Here is a 10,526-nt window from a genome sequence, read left to right as displayed (position 1 = left end):
GCACACAAGAAGCACTTCTTTCACATGCTTCGATACTCTGTGTGGCCAGAATTTGGGGAACATTGCTATGGTCTAAACCACAGAGCCTAGGGCTTGCCGATTGGAAGGTCGGCGGTTCGAATCCCCAAGATGGGGTGAGCTCCCGTTGTTCGGTCCCAGCTCCTGCCCACCTAGCAGTTTGAAAGCACATCAAGTGCAAGTAGATAAATAGGTACCGCTCTGGCGGGAAGGTAAACGGCGTTTCTATGCACTGCTCTGGTTCACCAGTACCTGTAAAGGGGTACCTTTACAGTTCATTGCACATAATGTCCTCTTGGATTCCCAGAGAGAACTGTCTAAAGGCCAAGCAAGACTCCAAAACAAAAGCATACAATTTCATCCAACAGAATACTTCAGCTACAGGAAAGAACTCACAGTACGACAGCCAAGCATACCCTATTCACTCCTACAATCATATCTACTACTTAGATTGGTCCAATTTGGCTTAAGAAGCCTAATGTGATCATCCATACCTTGCCATTTGGCACTATAATGAGGAGTCCAACACACAGAGAGAGTTAAATTTTAGGGAAGCCTACTTATTGGTGCAGGAACAAGCAATATGTTTTCTGTAACCTCATCAAAGAAAGCAGTATAGATAGATGCCACTTGATTTCCGGAAACCAACACGTACTAAACAAGCATTCACATTTCCTTTCACTATGGTCACCTTAAAGCAAAATTCTGAGATCGTAAGAGGTCATTTAACAGTCCAGTTTTGGTAATTTCTCCCAGATCTTAAAGCAAAAATTACCAGAACGTATACCCTGGGACAGCTGGCCTCCTCTTGTCCACCTAATTAAGTCAAATAACTGAACCGAAAACCACCCCCAATGGCCCCCAAGCAAGGTTCAAACCACAAATATATATTTGTACACATAAATAAGGGTCAAAACATTTGCCTCAGGGCATGTGGCAGGCATTCTCAGCAGGGTCACATATTCAAAACAAATTCAATTTGGCAGATTTCCACCTCACCTCCCAATGTCAAGGCCTGATGAAGAGTCCAACTGCTACTCTTCCCTCACACCAGAAGCGGGATTTCCCTCCCTTTCATACCCTGATTCATCTATTCCATTTTTACAAAACTTGAAGGAAAGGGCTTGGTGCTACTGCAGGGAGAACTAGTCAGAGATTGCTCATTTAAAATTACCACCTACAAGCATCATAGGATTTTGATCCATCATCTTTACTCCTCCACCTATATTCTGCAAACACAAAAGGAAAGGAAAAGGAACTCACAACAGCAAACTAAACTACATTTTCCATTGCACATTCTCCCAAATTATGACTAGTTTTATAAAACACTTGAAGCAGACTGGATACATCACACAAATCTGTCTGCCAGGCATAATTAGAACTACGAACAAGAGAAACCCACAGGATGTACTGACCATCTTTTGCTGGCAAAATCCCACACACACACCCTGTAAGTCCTTACCATAGCTAAAAAGTTATTTGTTGCGTTCTACATTGCTAGACATTACGCAGCTCCACTTTTAAGTTAAATGTCACATGAAGAGGCTGCTAAAAGCAGACAGTGATGTAGCTCATGTCCTGTTCCATCTGGACAGCAGCTCACATGGTGCCAGACACAACTAGGAACAGGAAGAGCAACATTCCCACAAAGGCAAAACCATACTGGCCAGCTGTTTTGCAATGATGCCACAACTGACAGAAGCCATTAAAAAAAAATTAGACCAACACACAGACGCACACAAATAAAGCCCAAGCTAAACAAATACAGCACCTTTGTGCTGTTTCTAAATCTGATGTAAGCTCCTGCAGAATAACTTATTATGAACACTAAGCAACGACGGTACAATAATTCTATTTGAATATAGTATAGAGAGAGAAAGGGATGCGGGTGGCGCTGTGGGTAAAACCTCAATGCCTAGGACTTGCTGATTGCATGGTCGGTGGTTCGAATCCCCGCGGCGGGGTGCGCTCCCGTCGTTCAGTCCCAGCGCCTGCCAACCTAGCAGTTCGAAAGCACCTCTGGGTGCAAGTAGATAAATAGGGACCGCTTACTGGCGGGAAGGTAAACGGCGTTCCGTGTGCTGCGCTGGCTCGCCAGATGCAGCTTGTCACGCTGGCCACGTGACCCGGAAGTGTCTGCGGACAGCGCTGGCTCCCGGCCTATAGAGTGAGATGAGCGCACAACCCTAGAGTCTGGCAAGACTGGCCCGTACGGGCAGGGGTACCTTTACCTTTATAGAGAGAGAAATTGTAAAGACTGATTCAACCCTATACAGTGGTACCTCGGGTTAAGAACTTAATTCGTTCTGGAGGTCCGTTCTTAACCTGAAACTGTTCTTAACCTGAGGTACCACTTTAGCTAATGGGGCCTCCTTAACAATTCTATAAAGTCTCTCTCATACACAATGGGAAACCAGTGTATGTTGTATTATCTATTGCGGCTCTACCTTTGTTTTTCAATGCTTCATTTTTTACTGTTAACCACCCAAGACTCTCACAAGGAATGGGGGGCATATATTAAATTAAATAATAAATAATATTTTGACTCCTCCTGCTTTTGAGTAAAGCAATTGAGACCAAACAGCACTACCAAATACCATTCCCTTTCTACCTCCAAAAAAGATCAAAGCATTCTAAGATACATCAACAGTTAATCCACTTTGCAAACCTCCAATTTGCTTTCAGTATTAAAGTTTTTCCAACATCCATGATGGTCCATACAACCTGTACGGAAGGAAGATCTCAAAATCATTTGGCTACAATCTCTAGAAGATGAACACTGACTGCAGGCTGAAGGGGTTATTGACACTAGTCTCCTGGAAAATTTAGAACTGGAAAATTATCTGATACCCAAAAGCTATCCAATTTAACATATTATTTAAATTTAACTGATATGAATCAAAAAGGGCAAAATGTTAATTTGTATGCATAAAGTGATAGGGCTTGTGCCAGGGGATAAAATGAATGCATAAAATATTTCAAAGAGCCAAAATATTTGATTAGGATACAAATTCAATAAATCACAGTTAACATTATTAAAAACAAATCCAAAACTTTATCTGGAATATTTGTAAATATTTTGTGACAACACAATAGCATGTGCTTTCCACACAAGGTTTAAATTTTAAGGAGAAAAATGGAAGGCACTGAAAACCGTTAACATTATGTAAACACTTATGTCACTTTCTGGTCTTCCAAAGCAGCTCCCAAACATCATAAAACAGATTACAAATTTTAAATTACCAAATTTGACAGGCATTTTAGATTACTCCTTAATTTTGTGAAATGATGAATTTTCCACCTTACATCACAGCATGAGGGGGACCCGGCAGTTCTTTGTTACCTTGAGAACAAGAAAACATTCCTTACCTTTAAAGGTATGAGTAATTAGCTATTTTAAAAATGAACAAATCATTTCAACACAATAGGCAAAACGATCAGTCAGCCCAAATACAATATTGTGTACTTCACATTTAACCACTGGTTCTCTCAATGTTTGCTCTGCGTTGTTGTTGTTTTTTAGCAGCTATCAATATGCCACAAGCTATTTGGAGAGTGAACAAACCCCTAAGTAATCACAGAGGGGGGAAAGCATTTACATTATAATATGGGCAAGTATGCAGTTTTAAAGTCCTTCCTATGAGGCAGTTACTGTGCACTATTTGAAGCTCTGGTGACCCAGTTGCACTTACAGCTCTTGAGGATGCTAGAAATCAGTCCTCAAACAGGACTAGGGAAATTAACACTACCTTGCACCCACATACTCAATCCATGACACTTTGCTAAAGCTAACAGAACTTATTGCCTCCACACACACCCCATCAAGCCCATGGAAGTGGATCAAAGAGCACAAACGGGGAAATATATTGTCTCCCATTGCAGTCTTCAGAATTATATGTGCACCAGTCATTTTCTGAAGAGCATATGATGGTCTACTAGTACAAGCCAAACAGCCGTTTTCTGATGAGCATATGATGCTCTACTAGTACAAGCCAAAGGATTACCTCATACAGCCTTTGGAGAGGACGCAAAGTTCAAAGCAAGCCATCGCTTCCTTGGGGGCAGTCTCCAAGCTGATAACCTACATATGTATCACTCACGAGTCCAACGATATACAAAGCCTCACGCTCCCTACAGACCTTGTGGTGTAGTCGCTTTCACTAAAGATCTCAAGACTACTGTAATGCCAAGTATCCCTTTGGAACAGAGAGGAATCTGCAAAGGCAGCTCTATCCACGGATTGGGATGGCAAACCCTCACGCTTAGAACCGAAGTGACAACCACAGCTTTTAACCAGCCACTTCTTTAAACCATTTCAGGATGAATCAACACTTCACAGGGAATGAAGACGGGTTAGCCACTGCAGGTCCCAAAGGATTGTTTCTCTCTCTCTCTCTCTCAGAGAGAGAGAGAGAGAGAGAGAATGAATATATATGAATGAGTGAGATAGAATTAATATATATGAATATCAATCTATCTGCATCCATTCCTGGCCCAGCTTCCCTTTCTGACAGATACTGGGAAGACGTGTATCCTAGGACGGCACCCATTAGGGGGCGAAGGGGGCAGCGGCAGGGATTTCTCCCACGGCAGGCCCTCAGGTTATAATAATGCCTGCCTTTGGGGATAATATTAAAGAGTTGCCATCCAGGGCAGGAGGAGACTGGCCATGACATTATTTTGAAGCCGTCGTGTTTCCTCGCCCGAAGCAGGGAAGCCCTTCCACCGAATGCAAAGCCTAGGGGCTTGGCAGACCCCACTGCATCCACCCCACCAACTTCCCCACACTGTCCCTGCGGGGCAGGGGAGGGAGGGAGGTCACTTCCCCCCCCCCCGACCCACCGCAAGGCCCGGGGGCGTAACTGCACCAATTGCATCCACGAGGCTGGCGCGCACTTCCGTCCAATGCAGGCCGGTCAGGGCGCGCGGGGGGGGGGGGGAGGCAGAGAGAGGGGGGAGGGAGGCTGGCGTTGTGGTGGCGGCGCTGCAAAAGGGCAAGACCAACCTCCCCCTCGCCTGGGACGGCGGCTCTCAGGGTTCCAAGCCTTTCTGCAGAGCGCGGAGGGGGCGGAAAAGCGGCGGGGGGGAGATATTTATAATGGAACTGGGGCGGGGGGTGAGGGAGGGAGGGGGCGAACTTACCGCAATGGCGCGAGCCTTGACGAGCGGGCGGAGGGGAGGAGGAAGGGGATGAAGGCGACGGCAAGGCCGGCTCGCGAAGGGGGCTTCACACACGAGGGGGAATTAACCCCATCACCAGCCCCCAACAGCGACTCCGGCTCCTCCTGCTGCTGCCGCGGGTGCCATAGAGAACCGCCCTCTACGGGTCCCGCCAGCCAATCGCGGTGCCACATGCTGCTGACTGCCGCCCCGCCCAACCACTCAGCGCCTGGAGCACGCCTCCTCAGCCCCGGAGCTCTACGCTGAGTGGGCTAGAATTCTGCCCACGCAGGAAAAAACGCCCCGGTGAAGCGAATGCTAGCCAATGGGAGGCCGCGCCTTTAAAGCCGAGCGACGGCCGGAAGCCGGCCAATTGGAGACCGGAGTGCGGTTTAGAAGACCGGCAATGCGGAAGCCCCACCCTCGGAGGTGCCTGTGACCAGTGGCGTTGCCGCTTTGAGGTGACTGACGGCCCCGAGCGCTAGTTATAGGTAGGCTTTACGGTCTGTTCCGAAATGGCACCTGGCCTTAGTTCCCCTCTGTGGCGGCGTCTTGGACGTACATGCAGCCGGGGCAAGTCCTCTGGCTCAAACAGTAATTAATATTACGGAGGTGGATAGACCACAAGTCCCAAGAAACGCTTCCAAATCGCCTAAGCGTCAATGAACGGGTCCATGAAGCGAGGCATTCTGGGACTTGTAGTACTTGATGCAGAAGCTTTGCTTAGATTCCGAAGGCGCCTCTTGACAGTCTGTTGCCTTAAAATCGAAAGGTCTCCTCCTTGCAGCACTATATTTGTGGCCTTATATTTGTACCACTCGCATCATTACGTCCTCCACCCCAAGTTCTTCTGTCGCCGCGGTTAGCAGGCTCCTCCTCCAGTCACTGCATTGAGTCCTTAGGTAAAAGCAGCCTACGCATCTCCCGCCTGCCTCCATGGCGCGCTTGTCTGCCTGCCAAAAATTTCAGCGGCACTTTGCAACCTGCTTGCATTATATATTTCATTACTGCGATCTTACTGAATTCAGTGGGTCTTGTTACTAAGTAGGCATAGGATCGCCCTGCCTGTCTTAGCAACCCGAAAAAGCTACACCGGCTCCTTCTCCTCAACCCACCCCAAACAGCCCTATCGCCTATCGCTGTTCTAGGTTCTTGTCTTCCGATGCAAATGCATCGTGTGTGTTTTTAAAACTGCTTTTTATTAAATCTTAGAGGCACAGGTATGTTGGCCGGTTACAGCAAAAAACTAAAAGGAATGCCCTGTACAAAACATATTTGCTATTTCTTATTATTAGCCCACGAAAGCTTATGCTTCAGGTAGATCTGTTGTTCAAGGTGCCAAAAAAAGTTTGCTGGGTGTGTGCTTTTTTCCTAAATTATTTTTTTCCAAGCAAATGTGTTTTATCTACTTCACTCTGCTGAAATCAACCTGACGTTTTCACAGCGTTTCACATCATGCATCCGTCATCGACCCAGCCATTTTTACTCCCGGCGGATCTCCGTTACAAACTCGACGTCGGAAGCGCCCACAAATATCCATCGCTTTTTACAGGCCACCTTTTAGGACCCGGAGGCTTTTATTATTACTCGCAACAACCGCTAACCAGGATTATAATCGCCCTTTGTAACCCCGAGTTTGTACTTGAAAGGGTGGCCAAACGTGCTTTACATCTTCGCCGTGACCTTTTAAAAGGCGTCGTTAGATTGCCATGCGGTTCTAACGCGCAGTTAATCCGGGGAATAACTATTTTAAGGCGCGACTGCAAATTCTTTTAACCTGCATACGCATAATTATAAAACCGAGTTCAATGGGGCTTCATCCCAACCTAAAAGCTCCTCCCTTCATAACCCACCACCCTTCCTCAGTTTCGTCTCTGCAGCTTCCTATACCCGCCGCCCTTGCACATGAACTTGTAAACATCAGCCGCCAAATTGTTTGTGATCTTCCATCGCTTCTCCTTGTTCCATGTGGCTTACACTGAAAAACGGTGCATTGATATCTGTGCTCATTGCTGTTCTGTTTCCTGGAAGAGGGGAAAGGGGGCTTGTTTGTATTCTCGTTGTTTGGCCATAATGGGGCCAGAGTGTGCGAATGAACACAAATGCAGGGGAGGCCCGCCATTTTAATCTTTTTTAAAAAAGAAAAAATAAACCATGCGGACAGACAGACACTTGCTAACGATGTATCTCTGAGTCTACCGCGCTCTCGGTTTGAGGTCATTTCCGCTGCGTTTGAGCGCGAAAAAGTTGTTTGGCTGCTGCGGCAGGAGGAGGAGGAGCTGCTGCTGCTGCTACGATTGCTGCACGGATGGAAGAGCGGGTCTCGGTGAGGAAGGCGCTTCGAGGTCTTGGAAGTGGAATACTAATTTATAAGCAAGTTTCGTATAGTTGGGGCAGTGCAGTTTTCTTTAAACTGGTGAGAACTATTGACTAGGAGGCCGTCAAAAACGTGGGAGTAAAATACTGCATAGTTCTGCATGCACCCGAGAGTGATTACTTGATGCAACGTAAACGATCTTTTGACGCGTCTGAATGGCATTCCTGAACTCCTAGACTGAAGCGGTTTGAAGGGTGGCAGAAAGGCAGATATATCCACAGACACCCCTTCAATTCACTTTAGGACAGAGGTTCTAGGTAAGGTGAAATGTGGAGGGTATTCCTATGTATATCTGTTCAGAAGCAAACCCATTTAGTTCCGTGGGATTTACTCCCAGGTAAGTGAACATCTTTTGCCAACCTAGCAGTTAAAAACCACGTCAAAGTGCAAGTAGATAAATAGGTACCGCTCCGGCGGGAAGGTAAACGGTGTTTCCGTGCACTGCTCTGGTTCACCAGAAGCGGCTTAGTCATTCTGGCCACATGACCCGGAAGCTGTACGCCGGCTCCCTCGGCCAGTAAAGCGAGATGAGCACCGCAACCCCAGAGTCGGCCACAACTGGACCTAATGGTCAGGGGTGCCTTTACCTTTAACTTTAAGTGAACATCAGGTTATGTAGTCTCAATTAGTTTAGGGACTGTGCAAAAATGACTTGGGTTTCCATAAAGGCCATAGGTGTGAAGAAGCGGTACCTAAATTTATTCTCTGTGTCTTTTCCTTTTGCGATCCCAGTGCATGTTTTGATTAGAGCTGGAGACACTACCAAATTACTGCTGGCTTCTTTATTTCCACAGAGAGCAGTTCTGCTTGAGATTTTTGCACCAAGCTGTAACCCAAACCCATTAAGGCTGGTGTCTTTTGCATACTTACCATAACAAAAGTGGGGCTTACTTTCACGTAATCATACATATTTTTGTGCTGCCTATCTATGTAATGCCTCATTCATTACATTTTGAGGCTGCTCTAAAATGCAGCTTTTTCATCTTGCTTAGCAACATCCTTTTATCCCACTCCCCACTCCCCACCACCACCACCATTCCTGGGTTTCCTTTGCTTAACATTTAAGGGGAGCTTTAGTGGGGTTACTACTTTGTGTCCCAATAAAGGTGGTAATACTTCTTGTATTTACATCTGGACTTTCCTCAAATAAGCTCCAGGTGGTATATGCTTACCTGGCCTCTCCCTCCACATTTTATACTCAGGAAACTGAAGTAGATTAGACTGGTGGTCTCCATCAATGGTTAGTGCCCATGGTCACTATTGAAATTTGCCTAATATCTCAGCGACTAACTGAGCTTTCTAACTGAGCTAACTAACTAGCTTTCAAAGGTACATTGCAAATACTTCTCACACATCTACTACTCTTCCCAATGCTTCCTTTTAAGGATAGAAATGCCCATTTGACTCGAAAAACTCCAGTCTGGAACCCTGGGAAGTTGCTATTAGTCAGTGTTGACAGTACTGAGCTAGATGAATCGGTAATCTAACTTTGTATAAGATAGCTTTTTCTGTCCCTAAATTTTCTAGAGTCATGGGTATAGCGGGTGGCGCTGTGGGTAAAACCTCAGTGCCTAGGACTTGCCGATCGTATGGTCGGCGGTTCGAATCCCCGCGGCGGGGTGAGCTCCCGTCTTTCGGTACCAGCTCCGGCCCACCTAGCAGTTCGAAAGCACCCCTAAGTGCAAGTAGATAAATAGGTACCGTTTTATAGCGGGAAGGTAAACGGCGTTTCCGTGAGCGGCACTGGTGCTGGCTCGCCAGTTGCAGCTTTGTCACGCTGGCCACATGACCTGGAAGTGTCTTCGGACGGCGACGGCTCCCGGCCTCTTGAGCGAGATGAGCGCGCAACCCTAGAGTCGGTCACGACTGGCCCGTACGGGCAGGGGTACCTTTACCTTTACATGGGTATAGCCAGGGTGTGGTCTGCCCCCCTAAATCAAGCAAATCAATAAAAATACTTAACTAACTGACCAATTTTATAACAAATAACTCAGTTCTGCCCCCCTAACATAAAACCTGCCACCTCCCAAAATAAAACCCGCCTATGCTCATGTCTAGAGCTGAATCTGTAAAATGAACTCAGCAAGAAATTCAGATCCTGTCACAGACCATCCATGTGATGTTACAAGCACGGGTGGCACTGTAGTCTAAATCACTGAACCTCTTGGGCTTGCTGATTGGAAGGTTGGTTGTTCGAACCCATGCGCCAGGATGAGCTCCTGTTGTTCTGTTCCAGCTTCTGCCAACCTAGCAGTTCAAAAGCATAGCAGTGCAAGTAGATTAATAGGTACCGCTGCGGCAGGAAGGTAAACGGCGTTTCTGTGTGCTCTGGCTTCCATCACAGTGTCCCATTGCGCTAGAAGCAGTTTAATCGTGCTGGCCACAGGACCCGGAAAGCTGCCTGTGGACAAATGCCGACTCCCTCGGCCTAAAAAGCGAGATGAGCACCGCATCCCATAGTCGCCTTTGACTGGGCATAACCGTCAAGGGGTCCTTTACCCTACTTTTTCCTTTACCAGCCCAATATAGCATTTCTGTGCATCAGCTGTGCACAGTGAGCATTCATTGTTATACTGGAAGTGAAGCAATATTGCTACCTGTCCTGAGGGTTTTTTTCCTAAAGATTCTAGTACCTAGAGGGTGTCACTTCATCCCATAAATGCAGCTATTCATTAGGACACAGCACAATTGCATGTAAGAAGATGGATTATTATAGGTGACAAAAGTCAATGATCCAGGCTACTGTAATATAGTTCATAGTTGTACTTCAGCTGTGATTCTGGTTCTTTTGTGCTACTTCCAGTTCCCTGTAACAGCTAAGACAATAATGCCCAGTCTTCTTTAACAGTTTATTTAACCAAAATTATACCCCACTTGATTGTAGTAAAATCTGTGTGTGACAGGATTGCTGTTGTACAGTGAGAGTGGGGATTAATACCCATCCAAAATGGCTATTGATGAAGTGTGCCTT

The 10,526-nt window shown here is 46.4% G+C and overlaps 1 protein-coding gene across 6 annotated transcripts in view; it reads left to right on the top strand.

The window, feature by feature from the left end:
• The first annotated feature begins 5,456 nt into the window (after positions 1–5,456).
• Positions 5,457–10,526, top strand: part of ZRANB3 (zinc finger RANBP2-type containing 3) — a 43,780-nt gene continuing 38,710 nt past the window's right edge. Inside the window, exon 1 of one of the 6 annotated variants that reach the window (XM_077935569.1) lies at positions 5,457–5,669. Coding sequence is in view for 3 of the 6 variants with exons in the window: in XM_077935542.1 (XP_077791668.1) it covers positions 7,281–7,504 (224 nt within the window). In the remaining 3 variants the exon portion in view is untranslated. Of the gene's footprint in view, positions 5,670–6,169; positions 7,893–10,526 lie in introns of those variants that run through there. The other 5 variants (XM_077935542.1, XM_028744786.2, XM_077935547.1 and 2 more) reach the window with 5 other exon arrangements.

The sequence above is a fragment of the Podarcis muralis genome, chromosome 1 (assembly GCF_964188315.1).
Source record: "Podarcis muralis chromosome 1, rPodMur119.hap1.1, whole genome shotgun sequence".
NCBI classification, from domain to species: Eukaryota; Metazoa; Chordata; class Lepidosauria; order Squamata; family Lacertidae; genus Podarcis; species Podarcis muralis.
Note: the sequence above shows the minus strand (reverse complement) of the source record. Positions and strands in the feature narration are given on the sequence as shown.